We start from the raw sequence: 25,759 nt of genomic DNA, 5'->3' as shown, positions 1-25,759 counted from the left end.
ATTAGTAATAGTATACTAGTTTTGACACCTTATGAGTATGTTTACCAACAAAGTCACACAAGGTACCATTGTCAGTCTTCAGTCGCTCCTCCAGCGGGGCCACGTTGACCAGCTGCAACACCAGAGGTCTTCTGGTAACTATCCCTGATCCTCGAGGCAAGAAATCACGTCCCACCAGACTCTCCAACACGGAGCTCTTGCCGCTGCTCTGTAAGAACACACAGTGACATCACTAATTCACTACTTCTTATATTCACCATACACATGCCTCAAGTCAGTGGTAGTATACATTATTAATTTGATCAGAACAATTATTTCAACAAAAAAGCTATTGACATTTTTAACAGCAAACTGTCATTTTTCAGAGATAGACATGAACGTTTCACACAGCAGTCAATGGAAAGTACATTTTTAATACCACTTTTTCTTAAACCAAAAGCAGTGAAGTTGTCACATTGTGTAAATGGTAAATTAAAAGCGATTTCCTCCATCCATCCATCCATTTACTACCGCTTATTCCCTTTAGGGGTCGCGGGGGGCGCTGGCGCCTACCTCAGCTACAATCGGGTGGAAAGCAGGGTACACCCTGGACAAGTCGCCACCTCATCGCAGGGCCAACACAGATAGACAGATAACATTCACACTCACATTCACACACTAGGGCCAATTTAGTGTTGCCAATCAACCTATCCCCAGGTTCATGTCTTTGGAAGTGGGAGGAAGCCGGAGTACCCGGAGGGAACCCACGCATTCACCGGGAGAACATGCAAACTCCACACAGACAGATCCCGAGTCTGGGATTGAACCCAGGACTGCAGGACCTTCGTATTGTGAGGCAGACGCACTAACCCCTCTATCACCGTGAAGCCCAAAAAAAAATTATTTGCAAATCCTTTTCAACTAATATTCAACTGAATAGACTACAAAAACAAGATATTTAATTTTCACACTGGTAAACTTTGTTATTTTGTGCAAATAATCATGAACTTACAATTTAATGGCAGCAACACATTGCAAAAAAGTAGTCAGAGGGGCATTTTTACCACTGTGTTACATGGCCTTTCCTTTTAACAACACTCAGTAAAGGTTTGGGAACGGAGGAGACACATTTCTGAAGTTGAATTATTTCCCATTCTTGCTTAATGTACTGTACAGCATAAGTTGTTCAACAGTCACTCTTCTGCTATTTTAGTCTTCATATTGCACCACACATTTTCAATGGGAGACAGGTCTGGACTACAGGCAGGCCAGTCTAGTACCCGCACTCTTTTACTATGAAGTCTCGCTGTTGTAACAAGTGGCTTGGCATTGTCTTACTAAAATAAGCAGGGGCGTCTATTATAATAACATATGTTGCTCCAAAACCTGTATTTACCTTTCAGCATTAATGTTTCTTTGTTTTTGTTTTGTTTTTCTCCAAAATGTTTTTCACCTTACAACTATTTAATGAAAAAAGAGACAATTAAGTCCAAAATAAAAGGGGAAAGAGAGATTATTCTCATCATTGGATTCAAAAAGAGTTAAGTCCCAATGTAACCCCTGGTCCAAACCCTTTTCAAGTTAGGGGAGACTACAAACAACCAACACATAACTTGACAGGGCCTTCACAGATGTGTAAGTAACCCTCACGTTGGGCACTAATACACCCCCAATACCATCATAGATGCTGCCTTTTACACTTTGGGCCTAAAACAATCCGGATGATTATTTTCCTCTTTGGTCCGGAGGACACCACGTCCACAGTTTCCAAAAACAATTTGAAATGTGGACTCGTCAGACCACAGAACACTTTTCCACTTTGCACCAGTCCATCTTGGATGAGCTCGGGCTCAGGTTTCTTTAATGAGCCTACGGTCCGAGTATTGCGGACGGAGGCATGTCGAGCGACTTGATTGCTGCAACAGCGAAAACAAACAAAACTAGAGCGGGAGGACGCCAGGGAAGAAGGACAAAAACTGGACTTCCCGGCAACAATTCAAGGTTTTGACAGGTAGGCAGAGGAGACGTACTGTAGGTGATCAGCACCACATGAGAAAAAGGGCTGAGCAGACTAAAGAATAATTTTCATAAGAATTTAAATAAATATCAAGTATCAAAACATATTTGAGGAGAATTATTGACAAGAAGAGTAATTTTATTCTTAAATGGATGTAAAAAAAAAAAAAACTTCTCACGGAGGGTATACCACTATCTACTTCACAATATATATATATATATATATATATATATATATATATATATATATATATATATATTAGAGATGCACGGTTTGCGGTCTCATCCGCGGATAAACCGTGGGTCGGGCGGGTGACATGACAAAAGAATAGATTTTAATTAGATTCGGGCGGGTGGCGGTTGAACCATCCGGAAATATTTGATATACATGGTTCTGGGATCGGTATCCTTTACCATTCAAAGAGCCATTTAAGACCCGTGTCACAAAGCGAAGAAGACAATAAGAGACGCTAATATTCTCTAAAATGACTGCCGGCAGTCACCCAGATAATAAGTATGAGGGAGTGTTATGAAGCCATTGGCTTTGTTGCCTTCTACAGCATGTACGAACTGCTTGTCAGTCCGGCAACATGTTGAGTGTGGCTTACGCAGACACACGCACACGACAAGAAGGCATACTGGGTGACACAGAGTACACTAATGGTTGTGATATAAACAATTTTAACACTCTTAGTAATATGCGCCACGCTGTGAAGCCACACCAAACAAGATTGACAAACACATTTAAGGAGAACATCCTCCCAGTAACACAACATAAACGCAACACAACAAATACCCAGAATCCCCCCGGTGCGTCGGTAAGGTGGGCAGGGTTGGGGGCGCAGGGGTGTAAAATATATTCAGGTAGTATCACGGATACAAAGGATTCGGGGTATTTGTTGTGTTGCATTTATGTTGTGCTACTGTGAGGATGTTCTCCTGAAATGTGTTTGTCAATCTTGTTTGGTGTGGCCTCACAGCGTGGCACATATTACTAAGAGTGTTAAAATTGTTTATATCACAACCATCAGTGTACTCTGTATCACCCAGTATGCCTTTCAATCTTGTACGTATGATCGCAAAAGCTGCACACAACATGTTGCCGGACTAACAATCGGTTTGTACATGTTGTTGAAGGTGTCAAAGGCAATAGCTTCACAGCACTCCCATATTATTGTCACCAGGATGAACGCCATTGGATATTTGCGAGAACGTTAGCGGCTCCCATTGTCTTCATTACTCTGTGAAACGGGTTTGAATAGCTCTTTGAGTGGTAAAGGTGGCCGACCTCTGATGTATGTCAGCGGGTGGCGGGCGGTTGCGGTTCTGATAAAATGTTGGTTCGGGTGGACGGCGGGTGGATGACGACTTTGGTGATGCGGTTGCAGATGATATAATTGACTATCCGCGCATCTCTAATATATATATATATATATATATATATATATATATATATTTTAATCGTAAATACAGGTATCATGTATGAATATGCCGATGTAGTGTTTGTTGTAGTTGTAAAAAAGAAAAATTCAAACATTTAAAAATCGGATACCGATTTAAAAAAAAAAGGATAACGATATGCGTCAAAATGCCAAATATTGGCGCTGATAATGGGTCGATCTGTAATATGGCGTTACCAATGTTTATTACTGTGACTTTAGTTTATCATACAAGTACAGAGTAATTTACTGAAAGGTGTTTATACACTTGTTTTGATTTAGATTGTTAATAGGAAATATCAGAAACAGTATACTGCAGTAAAATGCAGTACAGTTCTACACCACCGCTAAAACAGGACCCTAATCAGAATGTTATGTATGGATTTGACATGTTCCACATCCTAATATGTGTACACCTGGGAGAAAGTGAACAGGACACATTTCACTTTTGACGCCATCAGCAGGTGAGTCATTGTGACATCTACACAACTGTAAGGTAAATCTAATTCTACCGTTTTACTTTTGTAATAAAACTCATTTCCTCTGCCTCAAGGAAGTTTTGATTTTAAAGGAGCCATATGTAATTATGTCATCTCAAGTAATCATTGAATGTGTCAAAGGGCATTGATAAATCATCTTCTTTTCCAATATCTCTATAACTGATAACAGTACTTCAGCCGGCATATGCTTATTTCAAAATCAGATCTACAGCCCCGAAATATTGTTGTTGTCAATGCCCCACCCTCTGCTGTTTGACCAATTAGAAAGTCTGTGAGTGTGTCACATTCAGGTTGCGAGTTACACACCACCATCTTGGTCTACCTACTGCCACTGGTAAAGCTGCTAAACATGTTAGACCTTAGTCCATCTAAAAGTTACCATTAGCTCCTAGTGTAATGCTTAGCATGCTAGCCAACATTCGCACGGCTAATTGCGGTTTGGGGTACATATGGGGTGGTATTTTCTCGGCAAAATATAATGCATTACATGTCACGATTTGTGTATTGACATGGTAGTAGACTATATGATTAATGCGTAGCGTGGGTTGGCTCATAGAATCTATGATGTGCGTACATGGAAGACTAAAATATTGCTGCATAACTTTACAAATACATTTGGCTGATGAGATCAGTAAAATATGGCATAATTACTTCGTAAACCATCTTGCAAGAAGCATAAACAAGAGAAACCTACAGCGTAAAAATGAATTATTAATTTACTTGTTCATTTACTGTTAATATCTGTTTATTTTCTGTTTTAACATGTTCTATCTACACTTATGTTAAAATGTAATAATCACTTATTTCTTCTCTTCTTTGATATTTTACATTAGTTTTGGATGATACCACACATTTAGGTATTGATCCGATACCAAGTAGTTACAGGATCATACAATGGTCATAATTTAAGTTCTTGTGTGGTCAGGGACGTATTCACTGAGTTTATGAATACAATAGGAATTTTATTTTAAAAACAAAAAATATTTTTTGACAATAAAAAATATTGATTATAGAAGTATCGACCAGATACACTCTTGTACTAGATATCTTTACAGTGGATGTCAGGTGTAGATCCACCCATGGCATTTGTTTACATTGTGACGTCGGTGAGCTATTGTGTCCTCCTATGGTGTGTAGTGAAGCATGTTTAGCTATTCCTCGTCCTCCAGTGTTAATGATACTTGTAAGCAACGTACTTTATTTGTCACCATAGGGGGTTGGATTAGTAATTTAGATGTAGATAAAAGACTGCGGATGGATGCTAGCTGCTAGCGTTCCATTGCCATTAGAAGTTCCTTGGAGTAGGATGCATGTCTGGCAACATCAGTCATGGAGAGTGGCAGGAGACTACAGGATTTGGACCGTGATTGCAGTATCATTTCTGGCCACATTACTACATATGGCAACTTTATTGGTAACACCAAAAGCATGACAACTTTTAATGAGGTCCAACATGCGTATATGTTACACACGCAGCAAAAACAGGAAGTGTTTCCTATTTATTAATTTATTTTGTGAGGCAAACATTTATTATTTGACCAAAACTAAAATACATTTTTGTTCAAATGAACAGTGATGAGCTGGCGTGAGCCTCTGATGGAGAAAGGAATAATGCATAGCTCTGCAGTAAATAAAGCCATGTCATATGAGACTAAAGATGCACACTGCAAGTAAAAACTTACAGGAGCTGTCTGCAACTTACTCACAGTTACAGTTTTCAAATCAGAAAATAGAACAAGAAAGCCATTGCCTAGCTCATGTTAACATTAGTGGTTCAGCAGAACACATTTGTTTTAAAACTGTCAATATTTTCCACAATTACTAAGTTTGTACAATAATGAATTTTACCGGCCCAAATAAAATAGTGTTTATGGTGCTCACTCACCCTGTCTGGTCATCACCACATGCACACACACAAAAGTAGTCCAAGACCAGCAACAAACAATGTGCAGTCATGTTGTTGTTATGATAGAATATACACTCAACGAAAGCTAATACTAACCAGCCAAATCTGGATCACTAGCTCACAACACCCACAGCAAATAATGTGTGTACAAGCCGTTAGAGGGCGGGATATAACATTGGAACGTTAGCGCTCTGGAGACATTTGTGTAAATAATGCAAACTTGAACTTGCATGACATCAAGTTGCTGCAGATATGTATACAGTATTCTTGTTCAATGACATGTTTGATACACTTATCTTGTGCAGGTGTGCCTAATGTGCTGGCCATTTATGGAAGTATTATTGTAGCAGAAATATTTCCAAATGTGTATCTCAATATGTGCGTCTGTACTCCAATCTGATTACTAGTTTAATCAGATGTGCTCTTTGTGTGCAAATTTTTTTTTTTAAATCAGCCTATTTCCAATTGTGTATAAGTGTGTGTGTGTGTGTGTAAAAAAATATGTATGTCTGTGTATTCTGATTTGTATGAAGCAGGAACACCGATTGGCTGTCTATTTACACGTGACTTGTGTGTCTGTGCAGTTCCGGGAAGGTGTAAAAAGTCTCGTGTGTCTGCAACTTTATTTCCCTATGCTCACCACTAGTTGGCGCCTTGCATACACATCTTATTCTGTGATGACGCCACCACATAACACTCTTGGTGACACACACAGAAGAGCTAACTAGTTCACAGTCGGGTTGTATGGTATACCAGTACTAGTATCGTATTGCGGTACTAATTAATCAAAAGCGGTAATATAACCTGTTTGAAAAGTACCGGTTCGCCATATATATTTTCTTATAGGCATGACGACGTGTCATCACGTCGTGACATTGCTGGTTTTACGAGCAGAGGAGCATGTTCGGCAGCGCACACACACAGCGTACTTACAAACAGACACAGTGTATGGACAGAAAAGGGAGAATGGACGCATTTTGGTTTAAAAAGTAAAGATAAAGGTGAAAAAATAACACTGAAACACCCTCAAGAAGAGGTGCTTAAAAACATGCTAAGTAACTAGCAGCTAACATTCATCCGCAGTGTCTTAGCTACTTCTAAATCACTAATCCTGGTCTCCATGGCAACAAATAAAGTAAGTTACTTACAAGTACCATTATCACTGGAGGACGAGGAATAGCTAAACATGCTTCACTACACACCGTAGGAGGATACAATAGCTCACCGGGGTCACAATGCGAACAAACGTCATGGGTGGATCTATATCTGACATCCACTGTAACGATATCAAGTACCAGAGTGTATCTAGTCGATACTACTATAATGACATCAATATTTTTTATCGTCACAAAATCTTTTTTCTTTTTAAAATAAAATTCATATTGTATTCATAATCTCAGTAAATATGTCCGTGAACACATGACAACAGAAAATAAGCAGATATTAACAGTAAATGAACAAGTAGTTTAATAATTCATTTTTATAGCGTGTCCCTCATAATGCAGACGAAATAATAGGTAAATAAATGACACAATATGTTTCTGCATATGTCAGCAAACTAATTAGGAGTCTTTGTTTGTTTACTTACTACTATGAGACAAGTTGTCTAGAATGTCCACTATTTTATTTAAGGACTAAATTACAATAATAAACAAATGTTTCATATACCGTAATTTTTTTTGTTACAATAAAGACAATTATGACATTTTTTGTGGTCCCCTATATTTAGAAAAGTATTGAAATACATTTTGGTACCGGTATTAATACATTGGCACGGAGACAACCCTAGTTCACAGTTAATATTACTGATAACTTAACAAAATTAACTTATTTGAAGAAGACACAATTACTTGTGACAAGTAAGTTGCTGTTAAAGCTTACAGCAAGTAATGAGAGTGTTGTCATCACCTAATACCATATTTGGGTGCAAGGCACCAACTAGTGGTGAGTATAGGTAAGTAAAGGTGCCGTTGCAGACACACAAATCTTTTTACACCTTCATATCACTGCACAGTCACACAAATTGAAAACACAGACAGATTTTTTTTACGTACACAGATCATAATACGGTAACAAAAATTAAAATATACACACCGAATGGGATTACGAACACACTGATTGAGACACCCATTTTGCAAACAGTTTTGCTCCAATAACACTTCCACCGCCAGTGACATATCTCACCTGAGATCCAACCACTACAATTTGAGGAAGTTGAATGACGTCAGCGCCCACTGTGAGGAAAACCTCCTGCAGACGGTTGATGGTGGGAATCAAAGTCTCCATCCTTCTTCCACTAGACTGGACTCACTGAAGGAAAACAAACAAATATATATAAATATATGCAAAATACAAAGTAAATCTGTAACCAAGGTCAGTTCAGTTCAGTTTATGTGGAACATGCATACCATACAATGTAATGCATCACACAATTCCACTTATTTTCATTACAGCACGTCTGAAAAGGAATAGGAAGAAGCAGAGCTTATTTAATCCTACCCCGTCTCATACCCTAGCAATTTTATTCCATTTCCTTGTTCTATGTAACAGAACAGTGAACAAATAAATAACAAATAGATAACATAACATAGTAAGCATACAAATATTAAATGGATAAATAATCTTTGTGTCAATAATAAAAAAAGGGTTCAAGATGTTCATAATAATTATTGTTTTGTGTACTTAGTGAACACTCGTAGTTTGAACAGTCTCTTAAACTGAAACATATTGCTGCTTTGTTTAATTTCATTGCTTAATCCGTTCCATCATTTAATTCCACATACTGATACACTGAAAGTTTTAGGTGTTGTACGAGCATACAAATGTTTTAAATTACATTTTCAGGCATGTGATTTGACCACAATGAAAAAGACTGAATACATTTCCGGGGGTCACTAATATTTACATCTTGTGTTCATTTCACATCCACAGGGGTCACATTGATAAGTGTTATTATCTACAGTTTATTTACAGTATTACCACATTACTTCAGTTCACTTCACACATTTACTTGCTCGGAGAGCCCTTACATGAGCTTTCCTTGCAAATTTCTGAGCAGCCTGCATTTTCCTTTTGGTCTCTGCTTTTGTAGCTTCTTTTTTGGATTTCACTGCCAACTTCTGCCTCTAGTATTACATGCAAATTTATTTCGAATAAATTGTTAATTGGAATCAATAATGCGGCTCTTAGATTTTCTGTAATTTCATAATATATTTTCACATGGGTTTTTATTTTTATAAAAACCCATTTATATTTCGCAAAGCAATTGGTTAATATTTAAAACAAACATGCGTATTTCGTAAGCAAATATTTTTTAGCTTACCTCATTATTAACTACCCTGTCTGCAACTGAAGTGGGTTGTTCGGGTGGATCTTTCCTCTCGATGTCTACGACAGTTGTCGATGTAAACAAAGGATGAAGTCCGTAAGGTTTGCTCACTTTCGGTTGACATCCAAAAGTACCAGCTAGTGAAAAGATTGTTTTCCTTGCTTCAAGTTGTTTCATATGTTTTTGGCGATTCGCATGTACTTCCACAGCCTTGAAACCTCGTGATCCATAGTCAATATTATCATGACACCACATGCACAAAACTTTTCCGGGACGATCGATTTTCCGAATAAAATCGCCGAACAAAGTCGTAACTTCCTTCTTCCCAACAGTATCAGTGATTTCCCTTTCCATCCAGTCCCATCGAAACTTATTTTTGAGTTGATAAATAATTATATTACTCGTGAAGTGTCCTTTCTCTCGAGAACCGACATCGTTTACATTTGGAAAATGGCGGTAATAACGTCATCATTCATAACAGATAATAATACGGCGTAATATAATATTACGGCGTAGTTGATTGGTCGACACTTTTTTTCTTCCCTAGCTTAAAAAAGGCGGAATTCCGACTTTAGACGGAAAAATCACATGTCTGCATTTTTCTCTAAGGTTATATTTCTCCTCATTGTTGAGAAGAATTGTTGTACATTCTTGGTTAGCGGGTTATAGTTTGCTTTGTACATCGTTTTAGATGTTTGCAAATGCACCAAATCATTGAATTTCAATAATTGTGATCTAATAAATAAAGTGTTTGTATGAGATCGACAGGCGGATCGGCGCGGCGTCTTCAGTAATGCAGACGCTGTATCGTTCCCTTGTGGTGTAGAAGGAGCTGAGTCGGAAGGCAAAGCTCTCAATTTACCAGTCAACCTACGTTCCCATCCTTACCTGTGGTCATGAGCTTTTGGTTATGACCGAAAGGACAAAATCAAAGGTACAAGCGGCTGAAATGAGCTTCCTCCGCCGGGTGGCAGGACTCTCCCTTAGAGATAGGGTGAGAAGCTCTGTCATCCGGAAGGAACTCAGAGTAAAGCCGCTGCTCCTCCACATTGAGAGGAGCCAGATGAGGTGGTTTGGGCATCTGCTCAGGATGCCACCCGAATGCCTCCCTAGGGAGGGAAGTCTGGGCTTCTTCCCTGCTTAGGCTACTGCCCCCGCGACCCGACCTCGGATAAGCGGAAGAAAATGGATGGATGGATGTAAGTGTTTGTATGTTTTCTATATCCAACATTATGTATTATTATAATTTATCTTTTTTGTAACACAGTTAGTGAATGAAGTGCACATTTGTAGTTATTTCCCATATTTCCACACAATAACTCCGATAAGCAGGAGACTACGGTCCATTTGGACCCACACCTCCCGCCACCTTAACAGTTTTTTCTATTCGGCCATCAGGCACATGAACAATAACAAGACCTGATAGCTCAGTTACAGCTCATGTTATTCTATTCTGTGTTGTATGTGTTTTATGTTGCACGATTGCGCCAAGGAAAATTCCTCGTTTGTGAACCCGCTCTCAAACAAAGGCAATACAATTTCTTCTGATTCTGATATGTAACACTAGTGAGCAGTAGTGAATATGAAGTGATTTTTGGTCTAGAACAGGTGTGACCAAGCTTTTTGAAACCAAGAGCTACTTCTTGGGTACTGACTAATGCAAGGCCTACCAGTTTAATACACACTTAAATAAATTGCTAGAAATGTACCTTTAATAAATAAATATATATATATATATTTAAAAATGGGTATTTCTGTCGGTCATTCCGTCGTACATGTTTTTTCCTTTTACGGAAGGTTTTTTGTAGAGAATAAATGATGAAAAAAACACGTAATTTAACGGTTTAAAAGAGGAGAAAACACGAAAAAAATAAAATGAAATTTTGAAACATAGTTTATCTTCAATTTCGATTCTTTAAAATTCAAAATTCAACCGAAAAAAATGAAGAGAAGAACTAGCAAATTCGAATCTTTCTGAAAAAATTAAAAAAACTATTTATGGAACATCATTAGTAATTTTTTCTGATTAAGATTAATTTTAGATTTTCGATGACATGTTTTAAATAGGTTAAAATCCAATCTGCACTTTGTTATAATATATAACAAATTGGACCAAGCTATATTTCTAACAAAGACAAATTATTATTTCTTATAGATTTTGCAGAACAAAAATTGTAAAAGAAATTCTAGACTTTGAAATAGGATTTAAATTTGATTCTACAGATTTTCTAGATTTGCCAGAATAATTTTTTTACAATTTTAATCATAATAAGTTTGAAGAAATATTTCAAATATTCTTCATCGAAAAAACAGAAGCTAAAATTAAGAATTAAATTAAAATGTATTTAATATTCTTTACAATAAAAAAAAGAAAATACTTGAACATTGATTTAAATTGTCAGGAAAGAAGAGGAAGGAATTTAAAAGGTAAAAAGGTATATGTGTTTAAAAATCCTAAAATCGTTTTTAAGGTTGTATTTTTTCTCTAAAAGTGTCTCTCTAAAAGTTATAAGAAGCAAAATAAACAAATAAATGAATTTATTTAAACAAGTGAAGACCAAGTCTTTAAAATATTTTCTTGGATTTTTCAAATTCTATTTGAGTTTTGTCTCTCTTATAATTAAAAATGTTGAGCAAAGCGAGACCAGCTTGCGAGTAAATAAATACAATTTTAAAAAATAGAGGCAGCTCACTGGTAAGTGCTGCTATTTGAGCTATTTTTAGAAGAGGCCAGCGGGCGACTCATCTGGTCCTTACTGGCTACCTGGTGCCCGCGGGCACCGCGTTGGTGACCCCTGGTCTAAAACATGTTATGCTTTATTCATTATTGATGTGTTTCTTGCTACTTTATGTTGTATATTTTTTTACATGACATTTCCAATTTATTTTATCATCTATTACTACACCCAAAAATGTGTTTTCTTATACCCTTTCAATATTTACTCCGTCTTCTTGTATTTGTGTTGGACTTTCTCTTCTACAGTTAGCTCAGTAAATGTTGAAAAAAAAGTGAAATACAACAAGCGGTAGTAAATGGATGGATGGATGTATAAAGTGGTGCTGATGAGAGAGATGCGGCGCACCGCCCTGCTGAGGAGTCACACCCAGCACTCGGAAGCTGACATTTGGCAACTCTTAGCACCACAAATTAAAACATTTTCAACTGTAATTTGCCTGACTGCGTTACAAGTAGTGACGTCACTATGATATGGCAACTATATCGCCCAAATCAAAGGCTGGCAGGCTCGCCTTCAACATCAGCTAGTCGACTGTTAGCAGGCTAAAGCTAATCGCTTAAGGCAGGAAGTGACAAATGGCGCAAACAAAGCGCTGATAAAAAACAGTCTCAGACCATACCTGCGTTCAACGTATATATCATCTCTCATTCGACGTGAAAACCTCAGAAAGGGTGAAAATATTCATGTTATTACCCAAAGCGTTATCCAGTCGGCGGAGAAGGCGGAAACAGTCATGTAGCTCTTATGGGCGGGTCTTGTGGTGGCCTCCGTCAGTCCCATTGGTCATCAAATATGAATTGGTGACGTCTGCGGTTGATGATTGGTCGTGTGGGAGCAGCAGCCACGCCCATTAAAAAGGGCTTCTGTGCTCAATTTGAGGATGTCAAAATTGTAAACAAACACACAACGAGACTGGAATCTCGAAAAGGAATTTTACTTTAGCAATCTCATTATACTATTGGCTAAGTTTTGTATTCATAAATGTAAGTTTTTCAATACCCGACCTGTTTTTGTGCCTTTAAAAAAAGAATTAGAACTTTATGTTAAAAGATTCTCTACCTCCAACAACTGAAAGCTGTGAAAACAATGATGCCGTGTTCCAAATTTAAATTCCATCCATTTTCTTCAACTTATCCGAGGTCGGGTCGTGGGGGCAGCAGCCTAAGCAGAGAAGTCCACTCTTCCCTCTCCCCAGTCACTTCGTCCAGCTCCTCCCAGAGGATCCTGCGGCGTTCGCAGGCCAGCCGTGAGATATAGTCTTCCCAACGTGTCCTGGAGACTAGCGTTAATTTCAGCTTGCCGATATTATCGGCCAATAAATGCTCTAAAATGTAATAGGTATTGGATTCAAAATTATCGGTATCGGTTTTAAAAATTGTAAAATGTATGATTTTTTTAAAACGCTGCAGTGTGCACGGAAGAACAGAGCGCCAATAAACCTTAAAGGCACTGCCTTTGCGTGCCAGTTCAGTCACATAATATCTACGGCTTCACACACACACACACACACACACACACACACACACACACACACACACACACACACACACACACACACACACACACACACACACACACACAATTGAATGCAATGCATACTTGATCAACAGCCATACAGGTCACATTGAGGGTGGCCGTATAAACCACTTTAACACTGTTACTAATATGCACCACACTGTGAATCCACACCAAACAAGAATGACAAACACATTTCGGGAGAACATCAGCACCGTATCACAACATAAACACATACCAGTGGTTTTTAACCCTGTTGGAGGTACCGAACCCCACCAGTTTCATTCACAGAACCCATCTTTAGGGATTTTTTTTTTTTTTTTTCTCAAATTCAAGACAAAGTTATATGTTTTATTTACTGGTCCACAAAATGCACCGTCCATGAACATCATCTTGTTCAAAGAAGAAAACCAACACAAAGCATGAATTCACAACAAATCAGATGGAAAATTAGAGGGAACATTGTTTGGGGGTAACCATAATATGACGATAGGGATAAGTTTATATTTATACGATGAGTTGGGTGTGTCTTGACCTTCGCGAACCCCTGAGGCCGACTCACCGAACCCCTAGGGTTCGATCAAACCCAGGTTAAGACCCACCGCAACAGAACAAATGCCCAGATCCCCTTGCAGCACTAACTCTTCCGGGACGCTACCCACCACCACCCTGCTACCCCCACACACCTCAACCCTGCACACCTCATGCTCTCTCAGGGAGAGCATGTCCCAAATTCCATGCTGCTGTTTTGAGGCATGTTAAAAAAAAATAATGCACTTTGTGACTTCAATAATAAATATGGCAGTGCCATGTTTGCATTTTTTTCCATAACTTGAGTTGATTTATTTTGGAAAACCTTGTGACATTGTTCAATGCATCCAGCGGGGCATCACAACAAAATTAGGCATAGTAATGTGTTAATTCCCTGACAGTATATATCAGTATCGGTTGATATCGGTATCAGAAATTAAGAGTTGGACAACATCGGATATCGGCAAAAAGGCCATTATTAGACATCTCTACTCATGACCATAGGTGAGGATGGGAACCTAGATTGACAGGTAAATTGAGAGCTTTGCCTTTCGGCTCAGCTCCGTCTTTAAATTTAAATTATTTACTGAAATTGTGTGAGCCTATGGCTTTGCACTTTGTTATATATATATATTTTATATATGCATTCTATTTTAGTTATATTATTGAGTTTAGAACCCCCTGGCGCGGTTTCGCACTGTTTTGTAGTTTTTTTTAAATTATTATTTCTTAATTTTTTGTAGATGTTTAAATTGATAAATAAAGGTTTATAAAATAAAATATATAAAAAGAAGAGACTAGAATCACAGTTTAATCTGTTCTAATATTGGAATATAAACAGACTATTTACAAATCATACAATGAGGTCAAAAAGTACTGACACTGAAAATAAATATCCTCAAACACAAGTAAGTGTTCCCTGGGATGTTGTAGCAGGCAAATATGACATGATTGATTCCTGTGTTCAAAATTTGTGTGATCAGCGCTTGCAGTGGCTATCACAGACACCAACCATGATCTGTGCTCAGAGCTCTTTCTTTCACCTCACATGACTGCAAAGAGTGTGAGCTGTGTGCAGCATCCTGGATCAGCACAGTGACAGTGCAGCACTTAGTCCATGTACGACGACGTGTCCATGCCGTCGCCTTCGGGGTAAAGCAGTCTCCCAGCCAAACGCTCGATGTCGTCTAAACTTAGCTGTCGCAGTGAGCGCTCGTAGTCCTTCAAATGAAAACAACAGAGTTTGTGTCAACAACAGGAATCTTTGAAGATGACACTTTGTTGTCGTGGAATACACATTACCGCCACCTACTGCACTGGAGTGTAACTTTGTGTAACACAATATGGAGAAATCTACAAAACCAGTGAAGTTGGCAAGTTGTGTAAATGGTAAATAAAAACATAACACAATGATTTGCAAATATTTTTCACCTTATATCCAATTGCTTGCTGAAATAAGCAGGGGCCTCCATGAAAAGACCTTACTTGGATGGCAACATATGTTGCTCCAAAACCTGTATGTACCGTTCAGCATTAATGGTGCCTTAACAGATGTGAAAGTAACCCATGCCTTGGGCACTAATACACCCCCATACCATCACAGATGTTGCCTTTTCAACTTTGCGCCTATAAAAGTCTGGATGGTTTCTTTCCTCTTTTGTCCGGAGGACACAACGTCCATCCATCCATTTTATACCGCTTGTCCCATTCGGGGTCGTGGGGGTGCTGGAGTCTATCTCAGCTACATTCAGGGGGAAGGCGGTGTACACCCTGGAGAAGTCGCCACCTCATCGCAGGGCCAACACAAACAGATAGACAACATTCACACTTTAGGGCCAATTTTATTGTGTCCAATCAACCTATCCCCAGGTGCATGTCTTTGGAGGGGGGAGGAAGTCGGAGTACCCGGAGGGAACCCACGCAGTCACGGGAGAACATGCAAACTCCACACAGAAAGATTCCGAGCGCAGGATAGAACCCATGACCTTCATACTGTGAGGCAGATGCACTAACCCCTTTCCCACACTAAACCTTCTCCCACTGTACTGCCCTGACACGACATCCACAGTTTCCAAAAACAATTTCAAATGTGAACTTGTCAGACCACAGAACACTTTTCCACTTTGCATCAGTCCATCTTAGAAGCGTTTCTGGGTGTTGATAAATGGCTTTGGCTTTGCATAGTAAAGATTTAAATTGCACTTACAGATGTAGCGACAAACTGTAGTTACTGATAGTGGTTTTCTGAAGTGTTCCCAAGCCCATGCGGTGATATCTTTTACAGACTGATGTTGCTTTTTGATGCAGTACCGCCTGAGGCCTTGCCGCTTACGTGCAGTGATTTCTCCAGATTCTCTCAACCTTTTAATGATATTACGGACCGGTTGAGAAATCTTGTTCTTAAACAATTTGCTCAGGCATTTGTTGACAAAGTGGTGACCATGTCCCCGTCCTTGTTTGTGAATGACTTTGCATTTCAGGGTAGCTGCTTCTATACCCAATCATGGCACCCACCTGTTCCCAATTAGCCTGTCCACCCGTGGAATATTTCAAATAAGTGTTTTTGAAACATGTTGCAGGCATCAAATTCCAAATGAGCTAATATTTGGAAAAAAAAATTTAGTTTCTCAGTGTGAACATTAAGTATCTTGTCTTTGCAGTCTATTCAATTGAATATAAGTTGAAAAGGATTTGCAAATGATTGTATTCTGTTTTTATCTACTATTTACACAATGTGACAACTTCACTGTTTTTGTACATTCCCAAGGGATAAAGGCAGATTTTTTTTTTTTGTGCAGTCAGTAATTCTTTTGCTGTATTTTGCCCATCTATTTGAAAATGTCAATAAAAAAAGGTTGACTTTTCCTGAGGGAACTCTCCTGAAGGAATCAATAAAGTACTATCCAACTAACTAACTATCTAACATATTTTCACTCACCTTACTGTTTACCATCAAGACTTTCTTTAGACAGCCCCTCGCCGTCAAGTTGTCCGAGTCCAAACTGAGGCAGTGTTTGTCATTAATAAAACTTTCAGCGAATCAAAATTTACGACCAATAAAAACGCAATAAACGGGGATGGAAATCTGACCCGGCAAAAAAAACCCCAAAAAAAAACGCTGGCGGAAAGTGATAATCGATCAAAAAAAAACAAAACTAGCAAACCGGGTGGAAAAAACTACATAAAAAACTGCGTCCAGGCTTCCAGAGTTGCGCATCCTTTCTGATTTTGATCCGTAAAAAGACACAAAAAGTGTGTTAACACCAACACTGTTTTAGTGATAAACACTGGTATCAGTTGTGTGTATATTGTATCTGCTCATGTAGTTCTGTTGTAGTTGTGGGAAATAAAAGGCTGGTTCACGTCAAATGGCAGATATCGGTGCCGATAATCCCTATTAGAAACCCAGTATTACATGTTTGAATACCTTAATTAGCTGTTCATGGACTTTTGCAGCATCTGCAGGACTGAAGTGTTTAGCAAGGATGGTGGACACGCTCTGCCACACTCCTCCACGTGTTGTGCTGCTGTTGGCAGTCATCCCTGAAGACCCCATCCTCTCTCCCGCTGGACGGATCACTAGATTTAATTTGGCTTCAGGCCCGATGGAGTAGTCGCTTAGTCGGTGCTCGTCTACAAGGAGAAGTGGTCATCACAAATAGGGTGGCAGCAATTGTAAAAGATGGAAAACAAACCTACCAGCCAGCGCTTTGCCTTTATAAAGCAGGCGCTGCTGATTGGCCGCTATGTTGAGACGTTCAGAGACAAGCTCTTTCACCGTGGAAACTTTCTCATCTTCTTTCACCTGAAACACGGCCACAATATGTTTGAATCAAAAACAGGCCCACACTGCTCAATTCCACAACAGTAGATATGGATGGTGACTTTTAGACCGATACGGTACCAATACCCAGTTTCTGGGAATCGACACCGGCACTCAACAGTACCAATTTTTGGAACTTGTGTGTTTGTTAGTAGATGTTAATTGTATGATAAAAAAAACTATGCTTTATTTTGAATTAAGGAACTATATTTATACACTTTTCTTTTGTCACATTTAAAAATTAATTATGATTGATTGGCAACACTAAATTGGCCCTAGTGTGTGAATGTGAGTGTGAATGTTGTAAATATGTGTTGGCCCTGTGATGAGGTCGCGACTTGTCCAGGGTGTACCCTGCCTTCCGCCCGATTGTAGCTGAGATATGCTCCAGCGCCCCCACGACCCTGAAGGAAATAAGCCGTAGAAAATGGATGGATGGATGATAACTAAGCTATTCAGTTTTATTACATTTGAGTTTTATTTGCAAAAGTAAAGATCACTGTGAAGTTATAACACTGAAACACCCTCAGGAAGAGGTGCTTTAAAACATGGGTAGCTAGCCAGCAGCTAACATCCATCTGCAGTACATCTAGATCACTAATCCTGGCCACCATGGCGACAAACAAAGTATGTTTCTTTTAAGTTTCATTATCACTGGAGGACGAGGAATAGCTAAACATGCTTCACTACACACCCTTGTAGGATACAATAGCTCACCGGCGTCACAATGTAAACAAACGCCATGGGTGGATCTACACGTAACATTCACTGTAATGATACCAAGTACAGGAGCGTATCTAGTCGACACAACCATGATTGCATCAACATATTTTAGCACCACAAAATCTTTTATTGTTTTCTTAAAATGTATATTATGTTTATAAACTCAGTAAATACGTCCCTGGACACATGAGGACTTTGAATATGACCAATGTATGATCCTGTAACTACTTGGTATCGGATCAATACCTAAATCAATCAATCAATCAATGTTTACTTATATAGCCCTAAATCACTAGTGTCTCAAAGGGCTGCACAAACCACAACACGAACCACTACGACATCCTCGGTAGGCCCACAAAAGGACAAGGAAAACTCACACCCAGTGGGACGTCGGTGACAATGATGACCCAGTGAGACGTCGGTGACAATGATGACTATGAGAACCTTGGAGAGGAGGAAAGCAATGGATGTCGAGCGGGTCTAACATGATACTGTGAAAGTTCAATCCATAATGGATCCAACACAGTCGCGAGAGTCCAGTTCAAGGCGGATCCAACACAGCAGCAAGAGTCCCGTTCACAGCGGAGCCAGCAGGAAAACATCCTAAGCTGAGGCGGATCAGCAGCGCAGAGATGTCCCCAGCCGATACACAGGCAGGCAGTACATGGCCACCGGATCGGACCCCCTCCACAAGGGAGAGTGGGAATGTGTGGTATCATCCAAAACTAATGTAAAGTATCAACGAAGAGAAGAATAAGTGATTATTACATTGTAACAGAAGTGTAGATGGAACATGTTAAAACAGAAAATAAGCAGATATTAACAGTAAACGAACAAGTAGATCTATAATCAATTTTTACAGTTTGTCCCACATAATGTAGACAAAATAATAGGTCGATAAATGACACAATATGTTACTGCATACAGTATGTCAGAAAACTTATTAGGAGTCTTTGTTTGTTTACTTACTACTAAAAGACAAGTTGTCTAGTATGTTCACGATTTTATTTAAGGACTAAATTACAATAATAAAGATATGTTTCATGTACCCTAAGATTTAAACCAATAATGACATTTTTGTGGTCCCCTTTATTTAGAAAAGTATCGAAATACATTTTGGTACCAGTACCAAAATATTGGTATCGAGACAACTGTAGTGTGTAATCACTGCTGGCAAGATAGATGCAGCGGTCAATCAGCACGTTTCGTACCTGATCGTGCAACTGAGTAGCGACCGGACTGCAATTTTCAGAGTTCAACTGCATTGGCGTTGATTTTATCACCACTGTACACAAACACTGAAAATATCCTCACCACTGTACACCAACACTGATGAGTTCATTACCACTGTACACTAAGGGTGTAACGGTGCACAAAAATTTTGGTTCGGTACATACCTTGGTTTAGAGGTCATGGTTCGGTTCATTTTCGGTACAGTAAGAAAACAACAAAATATAAATGTTTTGGCTATTTATTTACCAAATTTGTAAACAATGGCTTGATCCTTTTAACATTGGGAACACTATAATAATTCTGCCCACGTTAATCCACATTAAACTGCCTAAAGTTGTTGCTTTGATGAAATAAAATGACAACTTTTCTTCTACATATAAAAAGTGCAACATTAAAAAGTTTCAAGTCAACTCCATCCATCCATCCATTTTCTACCGCTTATTCCCTTTCGGGGTCGCAGGGGGCGCTGGCGCCTATCTCAGCTACAATCGGGCGGAAGGCAGGGTACACCCTGGACAAGTCGCCACCTCATCGCAGGGCCAACACAGATAGACAGACAACATTCACACTCACATTCACACACTAGGGCCAATTTAGTGTTGCCAATCAACCTATCCCCAGGTGCATGTCTTTGGAAGTGGGAGGAAGCCGGAGTACCCGGAGGGAACCCACGCATTCACGGGGAGAACATGCAAACTCCACACAGAAAGATCCCGAGCCTGGATTTGAACCCAGGACTGCAGGAACTTCGTATTGTGAGGCAGACGCACTAACCCCTCTGCCACCGTGAAGCCCTTCAAGTCAACTCATCATGCTTAATTTATTACAGCCTTGGGGAAGCCTGTAGTTGACTTTTATTATGTAAATGTTATATTTGTATCAACATGGGACCCTGCCATTCAAAACCAGGCTGCTACATTACTAATGATTAATGTAACTATTGCTGAAAAAATAGCACAATAGCAATAGGAGAGACTATTCATCCGTGAACACCATGGAGTTCATGTCGGCTTTATGATGCACTTACAGTATATTCTTATATACACTATCAGAGACAGAAACTATTCATTTAATATAATGTCATTTTTTGCTGCTTCAACACACCTCAATCAACACTGTCCGTAACACACACTTACAAACACACACACACACACACACACGCACACACACGAACACACCGCAAAATGAGCTAACATTACGCTAAAAGCTAACTAGCCTTCACCTCAAACCAGGACTGCGAGTGAGCTGAGTTTGTTTCTAGAAGGTCAACGGGCTCATTCTGATGTTTAGAAAGTAGTTGACTTGGAAGGGTTTAGTATAGTTTGGGGAGAGTCCGTTGCTCCCCTGCTAAAGCCCTATCTGCTCGACGCTGAATACACACTGCTGATTGGCTTGTTATGGCTATGGTTGTAACCAATCAGATGGTTGTGTGGGAGGGAAAATGCAGGGTGCTGTGTACAGACAGAGACGGAGGCAAAACGAAGCTGAGCAGCTTGTTAAGACTTTAGCATAGGCGGCTACTTCATATATTCGTGTGGAACTCGTTCGGTACTCCTCCGCACCAAACCGGAACCCCCACACCAAAACGGTTCAATACAAATACACATACCATTACACCCCTACTGTACACCAACACTGATGATTTCATCACCACTGTACACCAACACTGATGACGTAGAACACATATCCAGAATAGTGACATTTGAAGGATTGACCAAGTACTCACGCCACATCCATCCATCCATTTTCTACCGCTTATTCCCTTTCGGGGTCGCGGGGGGCGCTGGCGCCTATCACAGCTACAATCGGGCGGAAGGCGGGGTACACCCTGGACAAGTCGCCACCTCATCGCAGGGCCAACACAGACACAAATCTCTGAAATTTTCCAAGTTTACACTCAACAAAACTCCCCTGCAAAGCATCTAAGGAGAGTAAAGTGTTTATTATAACTTAGGTTATACATTTATCTGTGACTCTGGCAAATATATTTTAAATTGATTGAGTCGCACATTGATTTTCAGATCCCGCCGATTGCCTAGTCGCTTTTGATGGGACTCACAAGTAGCGTGAGACTAACCATGTTTACTTACATTTTGCCTCACTTCCAAGGCTCTTTTCATAAACGTAATCGATTAAAAACACACCGGAACTGTGCTTTATGTTTTCTTTACTTTGTATTAAAACAAGTTATGGCGCGTGTGTACGTTCTTGGATCTTAATTTGCTTGTTTTATGCATTTTTGATTGGTTTCATGTAAATTAATTAATCTTTGAATTGTTACATACATACTGTAAATATAACTAGGAAGGACACACCCAGGTCAGAGGTAATGCACACTATTTTGCACCTAGAAGTGAGCTTTGACACTAGCTCTAGTACTACCCAATCCGTGCAAATTGCCAAACGTCAAGACAAAATCCTACAAGACACAATAACAGCAAATACTAATGTTACTAGCATATAATACACAATAACAGCAAATACTAATGTTACTAGCATACAATACACACTAACAGCAAATACTAATGTTACTAGCATACAATACAGCAAATACTAATGTTACGAGTATACAATACACAATAACAGCAAATACTAATGTTACTAGCATACAATACACAATAACAGCAACTACTAATGTTACTAGCATACAATAAAAGCAAATACTAATGTTACAAGCATACAATAACAGCAAATATGAATGTTACTAGCATACAATAACAGCAAATACTAATGTTACTAGCATACAATACACAATAGCAGCAAATACTAATGTTACTAGCATACAATAACAGCAAATACTAATGTTACTAGCATACAATGACAGCAAATACAATGTTACTAGCATACAATAACTGCAAATACTAACGTTACTAGCATACAATAACAGCAAATACTAATGTTACTAGCATACAATACACAATAACAGCAAATACTAATGTTACTAGCATACAATAACAGCAAATGCTGTTACTAGCATACAATCAATACATCATTACAGCAAATACTAATGTTACTAGCATACAATAACAGCAAATACTAATGTTACTAGCATACAATACATCATTACAGCAAATACTAATGTTACTGGCATACAATAACAGCAAATACTAATATTACTAGCATACAATACATCATTACAGCAAATACTAATGTTACTAGCATACAATACATCATTACAGCAAATACTAATGTTACTGGCATACAATAACAGCAAATACTAATGTTACTAGCATACAATACATCATTACAGCAAATACTAATGTTACTGGCATACAATAACAGCAAATATTAATGTTACTAGCATACAATACATCATAACAGCAAATACTAATGTTACTAGCATACAATAACAGCAAATACTAATGTTACTAGCATACAATAACAGCAAATACTAATGTTACTAGCATACAATAAATCATAACAGCAAATAATAATGTTACTAGCATGCAATAACAGCAAATACTAATGTTACTAGCTTACAATACATCATAACAGCAAATACTAATGTTACTAGCATACAATAACAGCAAATACTAATGTTACTAGCATACAATACATCATTACAGCAAATACTAATGTTACTAGCATACAATACATCATAACAGCAAAAACTAATGTTACAGGGAAACAATACACAATAACATTATATATAGATCGTACCAGCATAACCTGACCCGTTAGCCTTTGTTTTTCGTTTTTTTGGCTAGCAATATGCGTCAAAATCGTTCACCGCCGAGTAACAATAGGCCGTGCGGTGTCACAACGTGTAGAACATGGATCAAAAAATGATCTCATTATCAGATTATCGATCAGATAATACAAAAAGTGTCTCGACACGTGACAGTACCGTTACACCAACCAAATAGTCGCAGCTAGGCTACAAGCTAACATGCTAATAGGCTTTCACTTACGTGTACGCTGCATTCTTTCCCCTGAAGCGGCTTAACAGTAATGATCATGTTTAAAAGTATTCCTGGACAAATCAAATATTAATCTATTTCGATCAGGCAACACAATAACGTGGCTAGTAGTTTAGGTGCAGCACACTCTTCTTTTTCTTCCCTAACAGCCGATGTTCAACTACTGTCTTTAACCACCCCTAGCTACCTCTAGTGGCCTCTAGTGGCCAGGCTGTATTAATGCCCCGGGCCTAGTGGTTAAAACAGGGGTCACCAACGCGGTGCCCACGGGCACCAGGTCACCCGTAAGGACCAGATGAGTAGCCCGCTGGCCTGTTCTAAAAGTAGCTCAAATAACAGCACTTACCAGTGAGCTGCCTCTATTTTTAAAATTGTTTTTTTTTACTGGCAAGCTGGTCTCACTTTGCTCGACATTTTTAATTCTAAGAGAGACAAAACTCAAACAGAATTTGAAAATCCAAGAAAATATTTTAAAGACTTGGTCTTCACTTGTTTGAATAAATTCACTCACCTTAAAACTCATTTGTATACTCTAGCCTTTAAATAGACTCCCTTTTTAGACCAGTTGATCTGCCGTTTCTTTTCTTTTTCTCCTATGTCCCACTCTCCCTTGTGGAGGGGGTCCAGTCCGATCCGGTGGCCATGTACTGCTCGCCTGTGTATCGGCTGGGGACATCTATGCGCTGCTGATCCGCCTCCGCTTGGGATGGTTTCCTGCTGGCTCCGCTGTGAACGGGACTCTCACTGCTGTGTTGGATCCGCTTTGGACTGGACTCTTGCGACTGTGTTGGATCCATTATGGATTGAACTTTCACAGTATCATGTTAGACCCGCTCGACATCCATTGCTTTCCTCCTCTCCAAGGTTCTCGTAGTCATCATTGTCACCGACGTCCCACTGGGTGTGAGTTTTCCTTGCCCTTATGTGGGCCTACCGAGGATGTCGTAGTGGTTTGTGCAGCCCTTTGAGACACTAGTGATTTAGGGCTATATAAGTAAACATTGATTGATTGATTTATTTATTTTTTTACTTTGCTTCTTATAACTTTCAGAAAGACAATTTTAGGGAAAAAATACAACCACAAAAATGATTTTAGGATTTTTAAACACATATACCTTTTTACCTTTTAAATTCCTACCTCTTTTTTCCTGACAATTTAAATCAATATAAGTACATTTTTTTTTTTTTTGTAAAGAATAATAAATACATTTTAATTTAATTCTTCATTTTAGCTTGTTTTTTTGACAAAGAATATTTGTGAAATATTTCTTCAAACAGCCCTGCGATGAGGTGGTGACTTGTCCAGGGTGTACACCGCCTTCCGCCAGATTGTAGCTGAGATAGGCAACAGCGCCCCCCGCGACCCCAAAAGGGAATAAGCTGTAGAAAATGGGTGGATGGATTTCTTCAAACTCATTATGTTTAAAATTAAAAAGAAATATTCTGGCAAATGTAGAAAATCTTTTTTTTGAATTGATTGATACTTTTATTAGTAGATTGCACAGTTCAGTACATATTCCGTACAATTGACCACTAAATGGTAACACCCGAATAAGTTTTTCAACTTATCAACGCACTAACCCATCTTCCACCATGAAGCCCTGTGGTTATAGTGTATATATATATTTTTGCGTGGTTTATGTATATTTATTATATTATTTAATGGACCACAATGGAAACAAGCCTTTTGGCTTTTTGTGCCATCCATTTGCTTTTTTAAAGCATTACAAGGATTACATTCATTAAGATGTCAATAAACTTCTCAATCAATCAATCAATGAAATCAGTGCCTCACACATTGTGTCAGCCAATATATATTCCTCCCCAAACGTCCGCCTCTCTGGTCATGTGACTGGCTGCCGTTTGAGCCCCCCCCCCCCCCACCCTCCCCGAAGCGTGGAGGAGAGAAAAGGAGCGACCGTCCCTCACTTGACTTGCAGAGGACGTCTGCACCTGTCGAATGGACTGTCTGCCGTGGTAAGACACACATCTACTCTACATATCTACATGCATATAAACTACTATATGCATGCATCTATATACGTATATACTACTCTACATATCTACATACATATATACTGCTATATGTATGCATCTATATACATATA

The 25,759-nt window shown here is 39.0% G+C and overlaps 2 protein-coding genes across 2 annotated transcripts in view; both read right to left on the bottom strand.

Moving 5' to 3' along the window:
• The window catches only part of si:dkey-32e23.4 (dynamin-1-like protein), a 36,544-nt gene extending 23,715 nt beyond the window's left edge, over positions 1-12,829 (bottom strand). Inside the window, exons 1-3 of the mRNA XM_061906077.1 lie at positions 12,526-12,829; positions 8,025-8,150; positions 67-208 (exon numbers count right to left, since the gene is read on the bottom strand). Coding sequence (XP_061762061.1) covers positions 67-208; positions 8,025-8,126 — 244 coding nt within the window. The 5' untranslated portion in view covers positions 8,127-8,150; positions 12,526-12,829. The remainder of the gene's footprint in view (positions 1-66; positions 209-8,024; positions 8,151-12,525) is intronic.
• A 1,914-nt stretch (positions 12,830-14,743) lies between these two features.
• ubl4a (ubiquitin like 4A) lies at positions 14,744-23,842 on the bottom strand. Its single transcript, XM_061906071.1, has 4 exons — positions 23,643-23,842; positions 17,652-17,757; positions 17,380-17,585; positions 14,744-15,173 (listed from the first exon to the last, which is right to left on the bottom strand). Exons 1-4 carry the CDS (start codon positions 23,688-23,690, stop codon positions 15,063-15,065), a joined length of 471 nt encoding a protein of 156 aa, XP_061762055.1. The 5' UTR covers positions 23,691-23,842; the 3' UTR covers positions 14,744-15,062.
• Positions 23,843-25,759: the final 1,917 nt, after the last annotated feature.

This window comes from Nerophis ophidion, linkage group LG07, assembly GCF_033978795.1.
Source record: "Nerophis ophidion isolate RoL-2023_Sa linkage group LG07, RoL_Noph_v1.0, whole genome shotgun sequence".
Taxonomy (NCBI): Eukaryota; Metazoa; Chordata; class Actinopteri; order Syngnathiformes; family Syngnathidae; genus Nerophis; species Nerophis ophidion.
The sequence above is the reverse complement of the archived record's forward strand: the minus strand, read 5'-3'. Positions and strand labels throughout refer to the sequence as shown.